The 23835-nt window shown below is 51.9% G+C and overlaps 1 protein-coding gene across 2 annotated transcripts in view; it reads right to left on the bottom strand.

The window, feature by feature from the left end:
- The window catches only part of XRCC1 (X-ray repair cross complementing 1), a 33519-nt gene that overhangs the window by 3983 nt on the left and 5701 nt on the right, over window positions 1–23835 (bottom strand). For both annotated transcript variants that reach the window (XM_084771389.1, XM_084771388.1), the window contains exons 3-10: window positions 15368–15484; window positions 4415–4573; window positions 3898–3972; window positions 3691–3802; window positions 3020–3129; window positions 2843–2948; window positions 2470–2746; window positions 1599–1715 (exon numbers count right to left, since the gene is read on the bottom strand). In XM_084771389.1, the coding sequence (XP_084627515.1) occupies window positions 1599–1715; window positions 2470–2746; window positions 2843–2948; window positions 3020–3129; window positions 3691–3802; window positions 3898–3972; window positions 4415–4573; window positions 15368–15484 (1073 nt within the window). The remainder of the gene's footprint in view (window positions 1–1598; window positions 1716–2469; window positions 2747–2842; window positions 2949–3019; window positions 3130–3690; window positions 3803–3897; window positions 3973–4414; window positions 4574–15367; window positions 15485–23835) is intronic.

Raw genomic sequence — 23835 nt, 5'->3', positions numbered from 1 at the left:
TCCCAACTACTCAGGAAGCTGAGGCAGGAGGATTGCAAGTTCAAGGCCTGCCTGGGCTACAGAGTGAGCTGAAGCCCAGCTTGGGTAAGTTAGTAAGACCCTCCTCCCTCAAAACAGAAACTGAAAAGGCACAGTGCTGGGGTCTCTGACTAGAATCAACAGTGAGAGGCTGGGGGCGGGGCGTGGCTTAGCAGTTGTTTAGCATATGGCAAGCCTTGGGTTCAGTGCCTAGCAACATGCACGCACTCACACACGCATGCACACATGTATGTGAGGCTAGAAACGGCTCAATGGTTGAACGCTTGCACTGCTCACAGAAGACCCAAGTTTGGGTTCCTAAGCCCCACACTAGGGAGCTCATAACTGCTTGTAACTTCAGCTCTAGTGGATCTGACACCATTGGCCTCCTCAGGTACCTGAACACACTTATGTGCATACCCCTCCCCAACAGATATATACACATGCACATAACTTAACAACACATCTTTTGTAAAGTACGTGCAGTTTTTATATAAATACTGTCACTTTGTATAAGCAGTTTGTGCATATGCATATTTAAAGACTTAGTTTTTTTATTTTATGAGTGTTTTGTCTATAAGTGTGTCTGTGCACCACATGTGTGCTTAGTGCCAGTAATGGCCAGAAATCAACAGATACTCTGAGACGGAAGTGACAGTGTGAGCTGCCGTGTGGGTGCTGAGAATTGAACCCAGGTCCTCTGGAAGAACAAGCAGTGCCCTTAACCAGCCACCTTCAGATTCTTCATCGTCAGTAGACTGTGTGCGTGTCCCGAAACCAAGCCTTTCCTGTGACATGCTGGGTAACTATCATGACACAGCTCAGGGGGTGGGTAAGCCCACGAACACCCTCACATCCGTTCAGGATGGTCGTGATGCTGTGATCAAGACTGAAGCTTGGTACCCAGCTGACTCACATGACCACCTTCCCCATCTCAGGCCCTGACACAAATATGCCAGGGTTGGCCCTGCTTGTGGACACAACTCAAGCCGTGTCACATAACCCAGGTCTCGTCTGCGGTCCTCAGCCTGGGATCCGCTTTTCTCAAGTCTTCCATAGCTCATGTTGTTGGCAGCCCGGTGGGTTTTCCACCTCCCACTGCACCGTGTCATGGCTGCCCCGTTCTGCCTGTTCTGTAGCCCAGCGTGCCCTCTGTCTACTGCCTCACATGCCTCTTATCCACAGTTCTCACTGCGGCCTTCCTGAGCCCCTCGGAGCTGGGTTCTAACATTTCCGACCCGTCACTGAAGTGGCTCTGTTAGCACACGGCTCAAAATCCGGGTCTTCATCGCTTGTCACAGCTCTGCCTGGCCCTGTGGAAGCTTCCTGACCAGCTCCTGGCATCTACCACTGCACAGCCACACCCAGCAGTGTCCTTTCCCTTCTGCACGCAGCAGAATTGGTGACCCACCCAAGCAAGTCCCGTCTGGCCTGCAGGCCCCGCCCCCATCACTGAAAGCAGCATATGTTGGTTTGAGACCACCTGAACTTGTGTAGCAGGCACCAGCTCTTCACTGCCTGCTTCGGGCAGAGGGGCAGGGGTGTGTGTGCTGCCTGAGAGGCAGAGTGTGCCGTCTCACCTCCGGGAGGGCAGCCGGCGCCGCATGCGGTAACAGTCCAGCACCCACTCTTTACGCACAATACGGCCTCCGAGACCCAGGACCTGGCTGTACTTGGGGGTGTTGGCAAAGGCACAGCTGGGGAACGCAAAACATGGAGGTCAGATGTGATCTGATGGGCAAGTGGGACAGGGTTAGAGAGAGAGACAGCAGAGCTAAGAGAAGGAGGCAGTGTGTGTGTGTGTATGTGTTTGTGTGTCGGGGGGTGGGGTGGGGTGGGGGGTGGGGAGGTTGGAGGATCGGGGACTGCCTCTGACTTGAACTCTGGTGCCTGAGATTTGATCACTTCCCCTTGGCAGGGAGGCTGCAGGCACACAGAGGAAGGGGATGCAGGCTATCTTGATGAGACCTGATAGGCTGTGGTCAGATGGTGGGGGAGGAGGGCCGCCTTGTCAGAGGCCTAGGGGAGGGGAGTAGGGTGGAAGAGGGAGGGAGGGCGGGAACAGGAAGATATGAGCAAGGGGATAACAATTGGGATGTAATGTGAGTAAATTATAATAAACTAAAAAAAACTGTAATAGCTGGGCGTGGTGGCGCACGCCTTTAATCCCAGCACTCGGGAGGCAGAGGCAGGCGGATCGCTGTGAGTTCGAGGCCAGCCTGGTCTACAAAGTGAGTCCAGGACAGCCAAGGCTACACAGAGAGACTCTGTCTCGAAAAACCAAAAAAAAAAAAAAAAAAAAAAAACTGTAATAAAGAGACAGATAGCAGAGAACTGAGGCAAAGACGCAGAGAAACAAGGAGGCAGGGAGAAAGAAAGGGCAGCAGGACAGGGACAGAGTGGAAGCAGGACGGGCATGGAGGGTGTGGCGGGGCAGGACAAGAGGCCTACATGAGGTGTGTGCTGTCCGGGGTCCAGTCTGGCCGATACTTGGCCCCCAGCTCCAGGGCCTTGTCCCGGAGCTCTGAGCGGAAGGGGTTCTGGAAGCCACTGAGCACCACCACCACACCCTGCAGGATCTTGCCCAGCTCCTGGGGGCCAGGGCGGGCTCCCCTGGGCTCCGGGCCTTCTCCCCGGGGCTTCACTGGGGCAGCCTTCTGTGCTGGGACGGCCTTCTGTGCTGGGCTAGAGGCCGGGGCTGCGGCTGGAGTATGGCTAGGAACAGGCACTGGGGAGTCAAAGAACGGCAGTTCAGTTAGTACCCTGGGGCTGTCCATACAGGAAATGAGGGTCCCGACAGAGCCAAGGAAGGCAGTCTGCTTACATCTGGGTCTCTTGAGGGTGGGCGGGCCTGCTGAGGGTTTGCTGAGAGGCTTCCTATCTTCTGGACTCAAGTCCAGTTTCCTCTTCCCTTTGGGAGACTCCTGAGGCTGAGGAGGTAGGGAGGGGTTGGCTACTGCCTTTCCTCACTCTCCACTGCCCCAGGGCCTGAGGATCTCACCTTGGAAGAGCTGCCCACAGCCTTGGAGACTGGAGAGGCCGAGGGGGCTGCACTAGAGGCCTGCAGTGTAGCTGCTGCATAGCTGGGTCCTGCTGGGTCGCTCGCAGAGGCTGTGGAGGGAGACAGTGGACCGAGGGTGAGAGGCCAAGGCCGCGGACACCTCAGCCTTACCTACAGGGTAGCATATGACTCTCACAGCCAGATGTGACCCAGGGTTCCGAGCTATGCCCCTGGGCCCCAGCCCCCAGCCCCCAGCCCTAGCTATGCCCCTCGGCACCCAGGTTTGCTTTTAAGACAAGCTAGGCGGTGCTGGAGAGATGGCTCAGAGGTTAAGAGCACTGACTGCTCTTCCAGAGGTCCTGAGTTCAGCTCCCAGCAACCACATGGTGGCTCACAACCATCTATAATGGGATCTGACGCCCTCTTCTGGCCTGCATGTGTATATGTGGGCAGAGCAATGTATACATAATAATAAATATATAATTAAAAAAAAAATAATAAGACAAGCCAGGCATCATCCATCCTAGGTTGAACTCAGAGTCTCTACCTACCCAGGGAAGAACGCACGCCTGATTTCTCCTGCCTCGTCTCCCCTGTGCTGAGAGCCCTCCACGCTAGGTGAGCGCTCTGCCGACCCTGCCAGCCCCAGCACCCGCATGTCCCACACGCACCTGAAGACGGCTTGTTGCCGCGACTGAAGAAGAGAGCCCCTGGCTTCAGGGAGTTGGCGCTGTCGTCCTCCTCCTTCACACGGAACTGGCCAAGCTTGGTCACTGTCACCTTCTAAGGCCCCCGCAAGGTCAGTGCTGTGGGCAGGCTGCTGGCTGGCAGGGGTGGAGAGGCTCTGGGGGGGGCGGGGGGGGACAGGTGCAGCTTACCTGGGATGCAGCCTCGGCCTCATCTTTGTCTGGAGGGCTGTGAAACCTCACAAAGCTTAGGCCATAGGGTGAGTCCTGGAACACAGAGGTGGCTGTGAGGGGCCTGGGTAGGACAGAGCTGGGCTCTCACGTCCCTTCACTTTGGGAAGCCCCTTCGGGCAGAGTTGAAGCTGGTGCCCGGTAAGGATGGTGGGGATGGTAATATTAAACCTCACTGCAAATGGCGGAGAGCAGCAGATCCACTTCTGTGGCCCCAATCTGTCTGGAGTCACTTCTGGAACATAGAACCAGAAGGTAGGAGGAGCCTGAGCTCTTGTCCCCAGTACAGACAAAGACAGTGACACTGAACAGAGCCTGAGGGGCCTCAGCTCAACCCTAACACTCCCTCTGGAGAACTAAGCTGCCTGCCACAAGAAGGTCTCGAACCCACTGCCGGCACCGTAGAGACCATGCCCGACAGGGGCAGCAGCTGCCCCGCCCCCATCCTGGGCCATGCCTCAGTTTCCACACCACGCACCTTGCTGTACGGCTGGCTGCACACAATTTTAACACGGTCCCAGCGCTTCTCTGCTGCTGCCCGGACTAACTTGTCAGGTCCAAAAATGCGAACGCGGTTGGGGTTTGAGCCGCTTCGGCTCTCGGAGGGGGACATGAAAGAGGAGGTGACCAGAAGGACCTAGGTAGAAGACAAGGCAGCGATGAGGGCAGGAGCTACGTGACACCTGGGGGCGGGGGGCTGGGCAGGGGGGCAATCGGGGTGGGAGACGTGTGTGTGGGCCCTCCTCCACTGCTCTCTGCCTGACAGGTCAGACTTTAGTAACAACTTCATGTCCTCCGCGCCCACGCACGTTGCTGCCATGACAGTTTTCTTCCAATTTTTATATGTGTTCTTGGATAATATTGTTGTTTTTAAAATTGCCAATATTATCAGTACAGGCCTAGTAACTGTTTATTATCTGTATTATCAGTATGCAGGGCTAGCAATCAATCTAGACACAGACACTTGTTATATTTTAAAATAGCCCTAGTTAACCTGGGCAGGGCAGACATCAATCCCCTGAACTACCTCCCATAGTGAGGCAGGTATCACATACCTGGCCCAATCCCACGCCATCTGCTTCTAATAACTTCTATCAAGCTACCTCCCATCCATAATCCCAAATACTTGTTCATGTTCTTCATCTGGGCCAAATCCTCCATCCACGCCGGCCATTTGCTTCTCCTCCATCTAACCCATGGCGGCCTCCTCTCTTCCCTTCTCGGGACCCTGGGGTCTTTCCTCCTCTTCCCAGGATTCCTCTCTGTCTCTCTAAGCCCGGGAAACATAGGCACACCTATTACATCTCCCCTGCCCAGGTGGGATGGCTTTTTATTAATTAGCATCAAAATACATCAGACCAACCTCCAACACAGTATCATACATGTATGCAATTTATTTTGACCATATTCACCTCCACCCTTCCTTGATCCTCTCCCGCTCCCTCTGGACCCTTTTTCTTCCTAACGAATTCTGACTCCATGTCTTTGTTATGGCCTGCTGAGCTTAGCGGGTCTGTTTCCTTGCTGGGGGTTATCCACCAGACACACGATCTTACTTCCCAGAAGTGGGATCACCGGGCCCTAAAGGTTCCATGTAAAGTGAGGCAACACAGAGGGTCAGGGGCCCTAAGAGCCCCTCCCAGCTGAGGAGTCCAGGTGAGAGGCGCAGTCAAACGCCCCTGGGTAACGCACGCTGCGTCAGCTCGAGGGCCATGAGAATTACAGGATGCCGAAAGAGAGAGATACACATCCGAAGACGGAGCAGAGCGGCGTCAATTATTAAGTGGTGCTTCCCCGCCCGCGCCCACAGGCAGGTGCCAGCTTGGAGGGCATCTGAGGGCCGGCTGTGCCATACCCGGCTGTGCCGGGAGGAGGAATCGGAGAAGCTGCACACTACAGGACAGCGGGTTTGCCTGCCCCCTGCAGGTCTTCTGATGCACAGATGAGCCCGGTCTGCAGCCTCCCATGCCAACCCCTCTCTCCTGGGGACACCAGCAGTAGAAGGAGTGGGGCACAGCTGCTCTTCAGCTCTGCTTCGTCCCCATGACGCTGCCGCACTGTGACAGAGGGGTCCGCCATCCCCACCTGCCTTCTGTTCCTCACCCTAGTGGGGAGCTGCTCTGCCTTTTCTTCATCAGACCCCAATCTTACAGTAACAGTTGGTGACAACATTCTTATATAAAATTGTGTCCCCAAAATAATGGGCAGTTTCTGGCTCCAAGTCATGGTGGGGCCACCGCAGAAGCAAGAACATGGGTAGCCGCCCAGGGTGGCCCCTGAAGAGACTTTAGAAGCCTCCTGGGGTGGTCCTGGCTCCTTAGGGACCCTTAGCACTTGGCAGGGAGCTGGGGGAAGGCAGCAGCCGCAGGAGTTAAGCCAGGGGACCGTGTCTCTGGGAGTCAGTGGGCGGTGGAGAAGGGCTGCTTGTGTCAGCCTCACAGAGGCAGGGCAGCGGGGGTGGCTCAGCAGGGCAGGAGCCCAAGGACCCTCCCTGGGTGGCACCCAGTAGGAGAGAATGGACCCCGAAAGCTGTTCTCTGACCTACACACACACACACACACACACACACACACACACACACACACATACATTAGCATACATAATAAACAAGGAAAATATAATATATAAACAGAGAATTCAGTAAGTGACTATTTCTGGTGTCTCCATGAGCATGGAGCTGCCTCACCTGGGTTAACTCTTCCTGGGAAGGGTGCTCTTCCAAACAGCCCTATGGCATGCTGCTACGAACCTGGCACTGAGGAACTGAGGCAGGAGGATTAAAAAATTTGAGCCAGGCGCAGTAGCACACACATGTAATCCCAGCACTCGGGAGGCAGAGGCAGACGGATCTCTGTGAGTTTAAGGCCAGTCTGGTTTACAAAGCGAGTCCAAGACAGCCAAGGCTACACAGAGAAACCCTGTCTTGAAAAAAAAACCCTAAATAATAATTAATAATGATGATGATGATGATAAAGGTTTGAGGTCCATCTGGGCTACTTAGTGAAGCCTTATCTTAAAAAAATAAATAAATAAGGAGGAATGGTGGTTTATAACTATAATTTTAGCACTGGCTACAGAGTGAGAATCTCTGTTGTAGTAGCAGTAGTAGTAGTAATAATACAGCAAGGAGGAAGAAGAAATAAACAAACAAATGCACACACCTATGAGGACATAGCTGCCATGACAGGGGTCCCAGAACCCACAAACTGAAAACTCTGACTCAGGAAGGCAGCATATATTCAAACATGCACTTGGCATGCTTAGAGTTCAAGAAAATAAATGGAGATACTGAGAGCAGATGAAGGAACAAATGACAATCAAAACTGACCAAGTAGTTCTGAACAGTGACAGCTGTGTGCCCTACACAATGGGAAAAAAAATCACGACTGGTCCAAGGCGAGCCCCGCCCCTTTGCCAGGAGCTGGACCATGGCATAGCTCTGGCCAATCAGAGAGAGCACAAGGCTGCTGGGGGCTCTGGGAAGAGCCAGGCACGTGTGGTGGGGGCTCAGGCCCGTAGTCCTAGTACTCAGGAGGTTATGGAAAGATCGTAAGTTCAGGACCAGCCCGAGCTGCATAGAGAGAAGCTCTCTCATGAACGGGGGTGTGGCTCAGCTGGCAGGGGTTTGCCAAGCACACAGGAAGCTGGAGTTCAGTCTCTTGTATAGCATAAAACTGGGTGCGCTACCAAACACTCGTAATCCTAGTACTTGGGAGGTAGAGGCAGGAGGATTGGCATGCATGGTCGCTCTTAACTACATAGCAAGGTCTGAAGTCAGCACAGGAGGGGCTGGGAGCCGGGTGTGGCGGCATGCCCCTGTCAGCCTGGCCCTGGCACGTGGAAGGTGCCAGCAGGAGGGCTGCCATGAGTAAGGCAGGGCTTAGTAACACAGTGAGTTTGGGACAAGCCTGGGCTACAGAAGACCTTTCCTCAAAATCTCAGAGGGCGAGTCAGAGGAGGCCGGGAAGGGGAAGAGGCGAATCAAAGCCATCTTACTTCCCCCAGGCCACTTCCTGTACTTGCTGCTGCTCAAAGGACTGGTGATAGCCAGAGCAACAACAATCACTTCTGACCACTCGGCCAAATCCAAAGAAAAGTGTCAACCAAGCCTCCTTCCCCGCCCCAAACTGTCAGCTCAGAGCTGGGTCTGCCTAAGGCTAGCTAGGCTTACCTCCTGAGGGGAGAACACATTTGTTTCCTGATGCTGCAAGCAATGTTCCCATGTGTTTATTTTATTTATTTCATCCCTTTTATAACTGATATACTGTAAAATTTATAAAGTTAGAAAATAAAGTTTTTTTTTTAACTGAGGGAAAAAAAAAAAGCAGATTACAACAATATATCTCTCAGTGCCCAGCTCTGATCATGACAAAGAGACAACAAAGACAAAGGAAATCATACAGAACAAAAGCCACTCGTGTGTGTGTGTATGTGTGTGTGTGTGTGTGTGTGAGAGAGAGAGAGAGAGAGGTGTATGTGTGTGTGTGTGAGAGAGAGAGAGAGAGAGAGGTGTATGTGTGTGTGTGTGAGAGAGAGAGTATGTGTGTGTGTGTCTGTGTGTGTGTGTGTGTGTGTGTGTATGTGTGTGTGTGTGTCTGTACACACACAGAAATGCAACTGACAGCTGTGAGATGCTACCAACACTAAGTGGCAGGGATCCCAAATGTCATCTTATTCACTGTAAATACCTCTCTGGTTGTCATACTGCCTTTAGGCTCCCAACGTTAACCTTAACTCTCCAGTCTGGGCTATCTCTAAATATAATGGGTCTCTGTGGGAAGCCGCGCCCACATTCGCCATTACAAGATGGCGCTGACACCCTGTGTCCCATGCTGACAAACAACTAATCTGCGCATGTGCGAAGGGATTTTCCACTCGTTGTGCTCTGCCTCTCCCGTGGCATCATCTCGCCCGATGAGCAACAGCCAATCAGGGACTGACATCCTAAGCGGAGGACAGTTTCCTATATGAGGGAGGGGTTTCTGCTGTTTGCGCTCTCTGTCTCCGTTTTTCGTGTTGTAAGCTTATGCCCTTCCTCTCAAGAGGCAGTAAAGCTTTACTGCAGAAGGATCCTGTTTGTGTGTGCAGCGTCGTTCTTGCTGATGAGACGGTAACGCTAGCCACATATGGTGCCGAAACCCGGGAAGACTACACCATCGTCAGCACCTTCAGAGAGCCCCTGACTACAGGGAGGATTCAGAACTGCAGGGTTGGTAAGTTCGGAGAGGTATGCATATTTCTGAAATTCTTGGGCTGATTCTAGCTGTAATATTTGCTGCCGTAATTGTTAAGAGGGCAGTAGATGAAGGACAGGTCACCCTAGAAGTTCAGGATAGCATGTCAGAAACCGAACGTAGTGAGAGGCTGGGTGCGGGCGGGAAGAAGAATGCCCGTAAAAAGGAAAAAGCGGGCGGGAAGAAGAATGCCCGTAAAAAGAAAAAAGCGGGCGGGAAGAAGAATGCCCGTAAAAAGAAAAAAGCTCAGGACCCTCCTGTAAAAGGAGTGCAACCCCCCTCAGGACCTAGTTCACCGCCGAGAAAAATATCGCAAAGGTTTTATCCTTTAAAGGATCTTGAGGCATTGAATATTGATAGCTCTACAAGCTTTAATACCTCTGACAATGAGACTCCTGATTCGGAGGAAGAAGCCGAATTAGAGGAAAAGGCAGTCAGGTATGAGGAAGAGAGATACCACCTAGACGAACGAGAGGGTAATAAACAACCCTCCCTCAATTTATCTCGCAGGGTGGTGCCCACTGCTCCTCCACCCTACGAACTGCAGTCTGGATTTTCCTTCTGGCCGAAAAAGATTCGTAAAAAATTACATAATTTTTTTCCTCTGTTTGAAACAGAGAATAGGGGTCGAGTCCATGCTCCAGTGGAGTTCAATCTAATAAAGGACTTGGTTGAATCTGTTCGCAAATATGGGGTTAATGCAAATTTCACCCTGGTAATGTTAGAAAGAATTGGCGCTAGTGCCCTAACTCCTTCTGATTGGCAGATGGTGGCCAAGGCCGCACTTCCAGATATGGGCCAATATATGGAATGGAGAGCCCTGTGGTTCGAGGCCGCTCAAACACAGGCTCGGGCCAATGTCCTTGCACTTACCCCTGAACAGAGGGATTGGACCTTTGATTTGCTAACAGGTCAAGGTCAATTTACTGCAAATCAGGTAAATTACCATTGGGGAGCTTATGCTCGGATTTCACAAACTACAATTAGACAAGTTTTTCAGTCCTCGGTAGAGCGGGGGAGGGTTCTCAGGTTGTTGAGACAAGTTTTTCAGTCCGCGGTAAAGCGGGCGACGTTCGGAGACCCTTTAAAAGTGGGAAACTCTTCGTCATGTCTGATCAGGGCGGCTCAGAAAGGGCTGCTGAAAACTAAAGACTTGAGAGACTCATGCTAAAAATGGAGTCGCTCGCGCAGAAACAGCACAAGGAGGGTAGGAGGAGGAAGAAGGCGGAAGAGGCCGCGCCCAAACGAGATAATCCGCCATCTTGGCGTGCCTCGGAACTGGCACCGCCGCCTTATGCGGACACTTCACCTTTATCAGCACCACAGGGGAACTATCATTCTCTGTGCCCAGAGGTTTGGAAACAGGCTCGAGCCACCTTCCCAGTGTTTGAGGATGCCAATACCAATGGCCATGATTAATGGAAGAGCATTTGGTAATGCTACTCTCAGCTGGAATACATCTGACCTTTTTGAAACTTCTAACAGGTGGTTCGGCTCAGATGCGAATGGAAATGTCAGGGTTATGCATTACATCTGTGCCATATAACAATATTACACGTGCTACTAATTTGTCTAAGAGTCTTTCAGCTTATCTCCAGGGGAACTGGTCCGCAGAGTTTGAAGAGATCTGCGCACTGCCGCCATTGTTACATGCGTGGATGTATCCACCGCTGAAGGCCTTGCCTCCTGGATTCAACAAGCTATGCATCATCTTAAGGAGTGGGCAGGTATCGGGGCTTTAGCTATGGCCCTTCTGATTATCAGCTTCCTCTGCCTTGTGTTCCTTCGGCGCTTGGTCATATCCCGAAACAGAGACCGTGCCCTAATTGCACAAGCCTTCTATGCTATTGAGGCTGGACAGTCCCCTCAGGCTTGGCTGGCGGCCTTTAAGTCCTGATCCTCATCACGTTCGGGGTGCAAGGCGAAGCACTGCACAGGAGGTACATTGTTTGCAGTTAATGGCTTCCTGGAGAGCACATCTGATTGCATGTGGGCTGACACCCAAAATCCCACCTCCAGAAAAAGGTGTCGGTCGGGTCCAGAGCTAGGCTGGGGCCGAGCCCCTAGCTGAGTTCTGTTGTACATCAGTGGCCAAACTTCAGGGCGGGTTCCGCACATGATCAAGGTGAATAACCTGGGTTATGGGTGGTCATACATCAGTGCCCTCTGGAGATCAGACCTCTACTCTCACCCGTTTCGTCCTGTTCTTACAAAATAAAACAGGGGGGACTGTGGAGAGCTGCGATGTGCCATGCCTTAACAAGGCGCAGGCTTCCGCCTTCCGCCATCCCGAAGGCGAGCGCTCTCTAAGATAAACAAGTCCTTATGTGGCAAAAGGCTGTGCAAGGGTAACTGGTGATCTGATGACGAGCAGTCCTGCTCTGACACGGACCTATGAGGAGGTGACACCTGGCATGAGCTGATTGGCCCTTGAGTTGTACTTAAGCTTGGCCCTTCCCTTCTTCGGGGCCATCCCCACTGAGCTTAATCCTGAGTAAAGATCTCGAGAAGTCTGGTTGTTGGCTTCTTATTTCCGCTGGACGGTCCGGCGCCGACAAGTGGTTTTAACTGGCCCAACTGGGCTGTGAACAAAAACTCCCTGGACTATGTGTTACCTCGGTTCAATATGAAAATTTCACTAAAGCAGCTAATCTGTCAAAGAGTCTCTCTCAGTTTATTTTACAGAATTGGACAGCGGAGTTTGAACAGACCTTAAGAGAATTGCGGACTGCTATCATTCAAGTCAATTCCACACGGCTGGATCTGTCACTTACTGAGGGATTCTCGTCGTGGATATCCTCAGCCTTCTCCTTCTTTAAAGAATGGGTTGGGGTTGGATTGTTTGGAGCTGTAATCTGCTGTGGATTAGTGTTGACCCTATGGTTGGTCTGTAAACTCAGGGCTCAAACAAAAAGAGACAAGGTGGTTATCACCCAAGCACTTGCTGCTTTAGAGTCTGGGACCTCCCCTGATATATGGTTAACCATGCTTAAGCAATAAGTCGCTGGCTGCTCAGCTCTTGCACCCTCAGAGTCTCATCTCATTGCACGAGGTAGAGTGAGTAAGCTTCAGCAGCCCTGGAGAGTTGCATAGCGAAGCATTGCAGTAGAATGGCTCTGCGGCATATATGAGCTAATTCTAGGGAGGCATGTCATCTTGCATGAAGGTTGCGTGTCCCAGTGTCCTTCCCCCAGAAAAAACGGCACAGGGCCAGGCTATGACCTCTCCGGGTAAAGAGCTTAGGGGAGAGTTCTGTATGCAGGCCTGATATTTTGTTTGGGGATTTGACCTCTGTCTCCACTCTCCCTATTGGGTGTCTTATTGCTTCTTAATAAAATGAAAAGGGGGAGATGTGGGAAGCCGCGCCCACATTCGCCATTACAAGATGGCGCTGACACCCTGTGTCCCATGCTGACAAACAACTAATCTGCGCATGTGCGAAGGGATTTTCCACTCGTTGTGCTCTGCCTCTCCCGTGGCATCATCTCGCCCGATGAGCAACAGCCAATCAGGGACTGACATCCTAAGCGGAGGACAGTTTCCTATATGAGGGAGGGGTTTCTGCTGTTTGCGCTCTCTGTCTCCGTTTTTCGTGTTGTAAGCTTATGCCCTTCCTCTCAAGAGGCAGTAAAGCTTTACTGCAGAAGGATCCTGTTTGTGTGTGCAGCGTCGTTCTTGCTGATGAGACGGTAACGCTAGCCACAGGTCTCCTTCTGGAGATGAAAGCTAGACCTTCACACATGTTAGACAAGTGCTCTGCCACTGAGCCACACCCTCAGCTCCTCACTGGGGGATTCTAGGCAGGGGCTCTACCACTGATCCACACTTCCAGCCCCTCACTGGGGGATTTTAGGCAGGGGCTCTACCACTGAGCCACACCCCCAGCCCCTCACTGGAGGATTCTAGGCAGGGCTCTACCACTGAGCCACACCCCCCAGCCCCTCACTGGGGGATTCTAGGCAGGGGCTCTACCACTGAGCCACACCCCCAGCCCCTCACTGGGAGATTCTAGGCAGGGCTCTATCACTGAGCCACACCCCCAGGCCCTCACTGGGGGATTCTAGGCAGGGGCTCTACCACTGAGCCACACCCCCAGCCCCTCACTGGGGGATTCTAGGCAGGAGCTCTACCACTGAGCCACACCCCCAGGCCCTCACTGGGGGATTCTAGGCAGGGGCTCTACCACTGAGCCACACCCCCAGCCCCTCACTGGGGGATTCTAGGCAGTGGCTCTACCACTGAGCCACACCTCAGCCCCCCACTGGGGGATTCTAGGCAGGAGCTCTACCACTGAGCCACACCTCAGCCCCCCACTGGGGGGTTCTAGGCAGGGATTCTACCACTGAGACTACATTGCAGTCAGGGATTATTTCCAATTCAATAATCTATGACTCCATTTACTTTATATTGAACTGAGAGACAGGTAACATGTACATAATGAGAAGCAGGAACACAAAGGAAATTTAGGCACAAACATAGAGAAAGGGAAAAGTGCTGCTCAGGGACACCCCTGGCTCCCACTGAAGACTTCTAAGCAAGCTCGCTCCACCATGGAACCATAGCCTGAATCCCAGCCTCATTTTTCCTTTGTTTTTAATTTTGAAACTTTTGACCAAGTTTCTCAAGCTGGCCTCAAGCACTCTCTCTGGGTAGTAGCCCAAACTGGTGCTGGCTGGCAGCCCTCTTCTCCCAAGCCCATCTTCCCTGCACGGTCTGGGAGGAGGAAGAGGAGGAAGAGGAGGAGGAGGAGGAGGAGGTGGCAGTGGCCGCCGTGACTGACCACTCGGTCCGCCCGTTTTCTTCCTTCTTTGCTCCTCCAGCTGTCTCTAGTTCCTGGGTGGAAACCAAACATTTTAAGCCCCTGAGCTTAGTTGTGACTGTAACTTATCCCAGCAAGTGAAGACTTGAGTACAGCTGTTTCCAGACCGTGGGAACACGAAGGCCTGAGCTGGCCACACCGCCTTCCAGAAGGACAAACACTGAATGAACGCCCACATGCAAATCGAACAGTGCAGTGAAAAGTGCACCCCGTTCTGTGTTTGCTGTTATGAAGTATTTCCGATCTGTTTTGTGAAGGGAACCAAGTAAGGATTTTTGTTAGTTTGTTTTTTTTTGTTTTTTTTGTTTTTTTTGGTTTTTTCGAGACAGGGTTTCTCTGTGTAACCTTGGCTGTCCTAGACGTTAGTTTGTTTTTAAAGTTATTTATTATATATACAATATTTTGTCTGCATGTACACTTGTAGGCCAGAAGAGGGCACAAGATCTCATTATAAATAGTTGTGAAATACTATGTGGTTGCTGGGAATTGAACTCAGGACCTTTGGAAGAATAGCCAGTGCTTTTAACCTCTGAGACATCTCTCTAGCGCCCCCCAAGTAAGGTTTTAAAGATTTATTTTATTTATAATTAGGTGTCTGTGCGTGGATGTGGGCGTGTGAGTGTAGGTGCCTACAGAACCCGGCTGGGGCGGCAGATGGCCCAACTGACTGCATGGTCTGTGTGGCAAAGACCAAGGCTGGTATAGCCTAAGATCTGGAAGGCTCAGACACCCTCACTACACACGCACACTTTAATCTTCACTGAAAAGAGAAAACATCTTGTAGAAACTGGCTTAGACTCGCGCTTGTCAATGCCATCCCGGTGAGCTTAACTTTCACCCGCCATCACTTCACTGGTAAAGCAGTGGGCTCTGAGCTACAGTGAAGTCCACCAGTCAGGAAGGTCCTGCGAGCCAGGCTTGGCGGAGTGCGCCTGGCATCCCAGCTTCCTGGGGGGTGAGGCAGGGGAGCTGCAGGGGTCTAGGAGTGACTGCCAGGCTAGACAAAAGAGGAGACCCATCTCAAACAAGTGGAAAGTTAAAGTGTTAGTCACAAAGACGCTGCGTTTTTTTCTCAAGTAGACAGGCTACCCAGAGACGTGACAGACAATGTGGGACCAGTTCTCAGGCCCCCTGTGAGAGACTCTGAGGCCTAACCTGCAACTGGATCTTACAACCAGTGAGCGAGCGCCTCTTGTTCCTTATTCAACCATGATCCAGACAGCATGGCTCTCCCACAATGTGGAGACCCACACCCCGTGCCTGCTCTGTCTCCTCTGCACACCCAGGACCCTCCAAAGTCAGGTTGCGTGGCTCACCTCCACCCTCATGTAAGTGTGACGGTGATACGGGGGTGTCAGCACCTCCCAGCCCTGCTTACCTCGTAGTCCTGTTCACCAGCTGTGGCCCCTCCAGCCGAGCTGCCCACCAGCACCTCCACAAAGGCGGAGCCGTCATTCCCAATGTCCACGCTGTGTATCTGCTCCTCCTTCTCCAACTGCGGGGCAAAGAGAGGCCAGCGTGAGTGCCTGGTTCCGCCCCGGGCTTGCTTTGGAATGAGGGGCAGAAAGGGATGACGTCCACCTGGGCTGGAACGCAGCCTGTGTGTCAGGACCAGAACTGAGTCTGGTCATCGTGTCTCTGGCAGGCAGCCTGGGACATGACACCAAGGATTCACTGAGTGGCTGTGCACGCTTGTGCATGCATGCACACACACACACACACACACACATACACACACACACACACACACACACACACACCAGCCCCATTACACACCTGCTTCACCAAAAAACATTTCCACATTCCGACACTGACCAGTCCATTCACTGCCTGCCACGGAGCCCTCCTTGGTGGCAACAGCCAAAGGCACAGCTATGTTCAAAGTTGTCATACAAAGGACGGACACTAGAGGCTCCTGGACGAACAGATGCACGCCAGGGGCATGCTCGCCACCGCGTCCTGCGCTTAAATCCCAGCTCTGCCACACACTAGCTGTGTGCCGTGCTGGCTAACCTCCGGGAGCCCCTACTCCCTCATCTATAAATCAGGGCTCACCAAATCGAGGGCCGCCCATATAACTAGCACAGCTACAGGCCAGGGCACACAGTAGGCACTTAACAGCTGTCAGTCAGGAGTTGTTGTGATGTCAGTCACTCCTGTGACATTACTCTCTCACTGAAAAAGACATGGAGGGGGATAAAGCTGAGGCTTGGTGTCACCCATGTGGAACCCCAGCATGTGGGAGGTGATGGCCAGAGTAACACAAGCTTAAGTCATCCTCGGCTGTACAGCACATGAGAGGGGGGAGGGGAGAGAGAGAACAAGAGAGCGAGAGAGCGAGAGCGAGAGCGAGAGAGAGAGAGAGAGAGAGCGAGAGAGAGAGAGAGAGAGCGAGAGAGAGAGAGAGAGAGAGAGAGAGAGAGCGCAAAAGAGGTGACAGCAGTAGGAATAGACTAAACAAAACTGAAGTGGTGAGCGGGTGCATGCGCGTACTGTGCATGTCTGTGTTCACATCTGAGTACACACAGAGGCCAGAGGTTGGCGACAGAAGGCTTCCCCAGTGGCTCTCCATGTTTTTACTGAGGTAGGTCTCTGGCTGAATCCACCACTCATAGATTAGAGCAGCCTAGCCAGGTTGTCCCAGGGACACTCTGGAGTTTCAGGAAGGCTGCTGTGGCCACCCAACTTTCCTTAGGGCACTGGGATCCTGACTCTGGTCCCCACTCCTTGCCCACTGAGCCATCCCCAGGTCCAGAACTGTCCAAGGCACCTGCCACCAAGCCTGAAGTCAAGCACGAAGGTCTATACGGTGGGAGGAAGGAAAGTTGTCCTCTGTGTGCTGTCTCTCTCTCTCTCTCTCTCTCTCTCTCTCACACACACACACACACACACACACACACACACACACACACACACGGAGGCGATGTAAAAACCACAGCTCTCAGCTTAGAGGGAAGAAGAAGTGGGTTATCTGGAGCCGTTAGGAATGACCATGGCCCAGGAACACAGACTCGGGTTACTGCAACTCCATGGTCTGACGTGGAAGCAGTTTCGCTAAGTTTACTATAGTTTTGCAGAACAAAGAAAGGCATAAACTAAGATGACTTCAAAATACATTGGTGGCCTCACCAGAGAGGTGGCTACGAGTCGGGGAACTGTTTGCTAGGCCCAAGGTGCCATCTGATGACTCTGCTCTAGGACTGGACGAGGCTAGTGCTCTACTAAGTTAAAGCGTCTAAGAGGTTTTTACTTACTATCCCGAGGTATCAGTTCAGATAGAGAGTGGGGCAAGGCATGCATGTCCCAGAAGCTAAAACCAACCCAAGATAAAGTAGTTAATTAGCCTCTGAGCCTACAAAATCCCACCCTCTAATGCCACATCTCTACAGACACAGCTTCTTTTCAGGAATTTTTGTCCACAAGACTCATGTGGCATACATGCAGAAACATACACACACATAAATAAAAAGTACTCTTCCAAAAACGTAATAAAAAAGCTTTCAAGGATATTTTTGTTCTGCTAAGGATTTTAGACCTAAAAATAAACAAAGAGCAAAGCCAATTTTAGTACTTGTTTAAATAATAAGCAAAAACATCAAGCCAGGATGGTGGCACACACCTCCCAGCACTCAGGAGGCAGAGGCAGGTGGATCTCTGCGTTTGAGGCCAGCCCAGTCTACAGAGTGAGTTCCAGGACAGCCAGGGCTATACAAAGAAACCCTGTCTCGAAAAAACGAAAGAAAAAGAAATAGAGAAGGAAGGAAGAAGAGGGGGAGAGAGACAGAGAGAGAGAGAGAGAGAGAGAGAGAGAAAAGGAGAGAGTGAGTGAGAGAGAGAGAGAGAGAGAGAGAGAGAGAGAGAGAGAGAGAGAGAGAGAGAGAACTGGCTACAGGTGACAGTTAGAGGTGGCTGAGTTCACTCTCCTATAGCACAGAAAGTCCTCTCTCCCAGACAGCCATCCACTTCAACATGAAGCTGCAGTTCTCCTTTTCTTTCTAAGTGTATTTATGAGTGCATGTCTATGAGCACTTTGCCTTGGGCCCATGTGCTTTCTGGGCCCCATAGAGACCAGAAGAGGACAGCAGAGCCTGGGGCCTGGAGTTAGATGGTTGTGAGCTGCCACGTGGGTGCCGGGAGTCAAACCCTGGTCCTCCATAAAAGCAACAAGTGCTTATAACTGCTGAGCCAACTCTCCAGCCTCCATTTTCATTTTTAGACATGGCCACAGTACTCCAGGCTAAATATGACCCAAAAGCTGGGATTACAAGCATGAGCTACCTCACTCAGCTGCTTTTTTAGTTTATTTTTAGCTTATTTTTAGTTTTCTTTTGGCATGTGTGTGTGTTGGCGGGGGGGGGGGGGTGGTGGGGTGGTGGTGTTAGAGTCTCTCTCACCTTGCACCCCAAGCACACTTTGGACTTGTGGGGATCTTCCTGGCTCACCTCCCAAGTGCTGGGCCTACAGGCAGGAGCCACTCTGCCTGGCCCGGTTCCCTCTGTCTGGAGCTGTTTTGTCAGCTGCTGGCCTAGAACAGCCCCAGGCTTCCTAATGAACCTGGTGTCCAGTAGCAGGAGTGTTAGCTGATACAGGCTCATTATTTGATGAAAGAAAGAGCTATTTATGAAGCCTCCCCAGAGGAACCGCAGCTCTGGCCTGAGGGCTGAAGACACAGATAGGGGTGTGGGGGTGGAGCGCTCAGGAGAGGCAATGATGTCTCCAGCTGTCCGGTCTGGGGCTCTTTCATAGGGTCCTAGGACGAAGACTTAGGGCCCTCAAAGAGGTGGCCTTGGGCTTCAGGTGCAGGTCAGTTGGTGGAGTGCTTGCCTAGGATCCAGGAAGCCCTGAGCTCAGCACAGTGCACCTGTCATGCCAGCACTCTGAATGAGGAGGCCGTGAAATGAGAAAACCGCATTTGCTCAATCCTGACCTGACCTCTGGCTAAAGCTGAGGTCAGCCTGACCTTCGGGTTTGCGGAGCGATTTCCGGGAACCATAACTTGCTCGCCATTGTTCGGCTTCTCTCGGCGACACAGATGTGCCCTGTTCTTACTAACAGCTCATATCCTAGCCGGGCGTGGTGGCGCACGCCTTTAATCCCAGCACTCGGGAGGCAGAGGCAGGTGGATCGCTGTGAGTTCGAGGCCAGCCTGGTCTACAAAGCCAGCCTAGGACAGCCAAGGCTACACAGAGAGACCCTGTCTGGTGGGGAGGGGGGGCGGGAGGAAGCTCATATCCTGTTCATATCCTGTCATGCGTGCTAACAGCCATCACAGCTGCACTGACAGGATGTACCAACTTGTAGTTGTTACCTTTATAACCTCCTCCTTGTTGCGCTAGGGGCCACCTCTTCAGACATGCCGGCAGCCGCAGGAGCATGTCCAAGCCCCCTCCCCCAGCCCAAGCCAGGTCTGTGGCTCAATAAAAATCTCAATAAAAACTTTTTTCATAGTTTGCCCTGGTGTGCTTCTCTTGAATGAGAACAGCCTGGCTACAATGGCAGGAGGATCAGAAGTTCAAGGTCAGAGCTGCAGAGATGGCTCAGCTGGACGCACAGCCTCCTGCGGCGCTGCAGGCACCCACACTAGCATGCATCTACTCCTCATACACAGATTTCAAAATAAATTTCTTTTTTAACTATCTAGTACCACTGAGCACGGCCCTCCTCTGCCCTGGGGCCATCTGCTGCTCCCTTCTGTTCAGTCAGACCAGTCACGATGCCATAGCTCCACGGCAGGAAGGAGCCTTGACCTGAGCAAAGTGGTCTGTGTTCAAACCCAGCCCTGCCATTTTTTTTCCTCTTTCTTTTAAAGGATTTATTTATTTATTACACACACAGTGTTCTGCCCGCATGTACCCCTGCAGGCCAGAAGAGAGCACCAGATCTCACTATAGATGGTTGGGAGCCACCATGTGGTTGCTGGGAATTGAACTCAGGACCTCTGGAAGAGCAGACAGTGCTCTTAACCACTGAGCCATCTCCCCAGCCACAGCCCTGCCACTCCTAAACCACAGGCAGTACTTCCGAGAGGCAGTTTCCTTGGGTGAGAGTGGGGAGTCCTGGTGGTGGCGGTGGCTGCGTCCCTCCCACAGGGAGCTTAGATGTCCCAGAGGAACAACTGCAGCCAGCTCAGCAACCCCATCAATATGGTAGGTGGCTGGGTGTGGTGGCGCACGCCTTTAATCCCAGCTCTCAGGAGGCAGAGGCAGGTGGATCGCTGTGAGTTCGAGGCCAGCCTGGTCTACAAAGGGAGTACAGGACAGCCAAGGCTCCACAGAGAAACCCTGTCTCAAAATAAAATAAAATAAAATAAAATAAATATATATAGTAGGTGAAGGTGGGAGAATCCAGAGTTCACAACCTGCATGGGCCACGCAGTGAGTCCAAGAGCAGAAGGCGTGACTTAGCAAGACCCTGTCTCCAAGAACGGTGGCCCGGGATGTGGAGTGCTCGCCTAGCCTGCACAGGGTCCAGGGTTCACTATTCAGCGCCACCAAAGAAAACAAGGCAAAACCAAGTGCTTTAGCAACGGAAACAATGCAAGAGCTACTATCCTACCAGGGCAAGTGCACAGACGAGCGGCCTTGGGCAGGAAGTGGTCATGCCACAGCTGTGCAGGCAAAGGCCAACAGAAAGACAACCACGCAGTCCTGGGCTTACAGCACTGACGCAGACAGCGCCGGCCAGCACGGGACTGTCCGGACACTGAGCCCAGCAGACACCCCGTGTGTTCAGCCATTCCTCTCCAGCTTACCCATCCTGAATCCGAGCGCTCGCAGCCGCTACCTCAGACAGAGTCCGGAACGCTCTTCACAGCTCGCCACTGGCCATGCCTTCTGCACAGGATTCAGATGGCAACGCTTCAGACCAAAGTGGCCCCTGTCACCTCCCACAAGGGGGTCCCTCTCTTCCTGTGCCTGCTTCATCTTTCTCCACTACTATGATCTGGAGTCTGGGCTTTTGGTTGTGGTGGTGGGCACGTCCCGGGGCCACACCACTGAGCCAATACCTGTAGCCCCAACTTTTTTTTTTTTACACACTGAGTCTCATGCAGCCCAGGCTAGCCTCAAACTTCCTATGTAGCCAACTATGTCCTTGAACTTGTGATCCTGCCTCCTTCTCTTCCCAGGATAAGGCAGTGCTAGGGCTCAAAATCACGCCAGGTAAGCACCATCCCAAGCGGGCGACACAAACGGCCCCAACCCCGTATTCTATACCTGCATGTTTGTTTGTATCTCTGATTTTCTTACATGTGAGATAAAAATCTGCCGGGCCTGGTGGCACATGCCTTTACTCCCAGCCTTCAGAAAACAGGCAGGAGGGTCTCAGTGAGTACAAGCCCAGCCTCGTCTACACAGTAAGCTCTAAGCCAGCCAGAGTTACATAGTAAGACTCTGTGTCTCAAAACAAAACATGGGGGCAGGAGAGATAGCTTAGAGGTTAAGAGCACTGGCGGCTCCTCTACAGGTCCTGAGCTCAATTCCCAACAACCACATGGTGGCTCACAACCATCTGTAATGTGATCTGGTGCCCTCTTCTGGCCTGCAAATGTACATGCAGGCAGAGCACTGTATACAGAAGAATAGTAATAAACCCTTTAAAAAAAATAATAAAAGAACAAAAAAATGAATATCAAAAAAAAAAATCACACCAAGTTAGTGGCTCATGCCTGAAATCCCAACACTTGTGATGCAGAGGCGAGAGACCAGAGGATGAGAGTTGGAACCAGCCTGGGCTACGCAATGAGACCCCGTCTCAAACAACAATAACAAAACAGAGCAGGTATGATGTGTTCCACCGTGCTGTTGACACTCAGGTGACACACCAGTCCGGACCTATCCCAGCGTCCCCTCCAGGCCAGGCGCGGTTGACAGAGAGGATCAACTCCCTGGCTGGAAGCAGGTGACCAGCTGGGCACAGAGTAGCCGCGGCTGACAAAAAGATGTGTTGTGGAGCTGACAGGGGCCTTGTGTGGCAATACCAGTGTTGAGTAACAGTGTTTGGAGGACACACAGGGAAATCAGAGAGCACACAGAGTCTACTGTCTTGGCATCTAGAAATCTCTCCCTTGTTGTCACTGAAAGGAACTAAGGCTAGTGATGGATGAACTCAGAGTCACCCACAAACCCCCAAGGGTAACTGGATTTTCTCAGGGGTCTCTGATGTGATGGAATCAAACACTGTGGCGGAGCTGACCTCTCTGCCTCTGAGCCCCGCCCTATTGTTTACCTCAACAGGGAACAAGTAGGAGCCCGCACAGGCGTAAGTAGGGTCCTATCTTCCCTCTGCAGAGAGGCCCGGGGACTCCTATCTCAACCCGTCCGTTCCCAGCCTTGAGTGCTGAGGCTCCCACCCTTCCCTGGTGGGAACGGTGGTCCTAGCTCCCTAGCCTCCTTGACCTACCTCTCATGTGCCAGATGGACACAGCCGATGACTTCTCTGCCTCCTCCCTATGGATGCACAGCCTCCTTAGCCCAGTAGCCAGGCTCCAGGCTGCAGAGATGGCTCAGTGAGCAAAGATGCTGGCCTGAAAACCCACACAGTGGAAGGAAAGCGACCCCTACATGTTGCTCTCTGACCTCTAAAACTGTGCACATGGGTAGAGAATTTTAATTCAGAACACAGCTGCTCTGGCAAGAGATCACATCCAAAGACCTTCTAGGTCTGTGTGATCCAGAGGGAATACAAACACGCCTTTCATCCAGGAGACAGAGGCAAGCAGATCTGAGTTCAAGGCCAGCCTGGGATAGAGCAAGTATCAGGTAAAGAAAAGCTTAGGTCCAGGCATGGTGGTATACGCCTTTAATCCCAAACGAAGGTAAAGTTAGCTTGTAGAAGGAAGCACCCATGTTTGAAAGTGATGTCCAGCTGAGTGGTAGAAAAGGTGAAAAATCGGTGATTTCACAGAATAGGATATGCCCAACTCCCATGACAGGAGAGAGGAAAGGGAAGCTACTTAAGAGGCAGTTTTACCAGGACAGTAATAGAGAGATGGGTTGCAGAAAGAGAACTCAGGTGAAGACAGAACAGACCAGAAAACGAGAAGAAGCCAGAAGATTAGAGCAGATTGCTGAGTTAGTTTGACACCAAGCAGAGCAATTCTGGGCTGAGAGAGAAGCCAGATTGAACAAGTCAGTGGGGAGAAGAGTTTGAGCCAGAACAGCTGAGTGGAACCAGGCAGCCCAGAGCTCAGAAAGAACAAGTAAGGGTGAGCTTATTAAGCAGTAAGTCTCAGAGGCTGAAAACATTCTAAGCCTAGGTTAGGTTGTACAGAGGCTAGAAGTTTCCAGGACTAGGCCTAGGTTAGAAGAAGGAAGTAGTAAGCCTCCCAGACAACAATTGAGTCAGGATAATAAAATTACTTTCACAGACATGTGCCATGGCACGCGTATGCTCACACACACAAACACACATTAAATAAACATAGTTAAAAAATAAGTTTTATAACTTTAGTCCTAGCATTCAGGAGACAGAGGCAGAGGAGTTCGAGGCCAGCCTGGTCTACCTAGCAAGTCACAGGACAGCCAGGGCTACACAGAGAGACCCTGTCTTAAAAACCACCACAAAGGGCTAGAGAGATGGCTCAGAGGTTAAGAGCACTGTCTGTTCTTCCAAAGGTCCTGAGTTCAATTCCCAGCAACCACATAATAGCTCACAATCATCTATAATGAGATCTGATGCAGGCACACATGCGGGCAGAATGCTGTATAAATAATAAATAAATAAATCTTTAAAAAAAAAAAGCACCAAAAAAGTTTTTAAAAGCCACCAGTGGGACTGGAGATGACGGCTCAGTGGTTAAGAGCACTCACTGCTCTTGCAGAGGATTGGGGTGTGGTTCCCAGCACC

The sequence above is a fragment of the Acomys minous genome (genome assembly GCF_964271855.1).
Source record: "Acomys minous genome assembly, chromosome: 20".
NCBI lineage: Eukaryota > Metazoa > Chordata > Mammalia > Rodentia > Muridae > Acomys > Acomys minous.
This window is presented reverse-complemented; position numbering and strand designations above follow the sequence as displayed.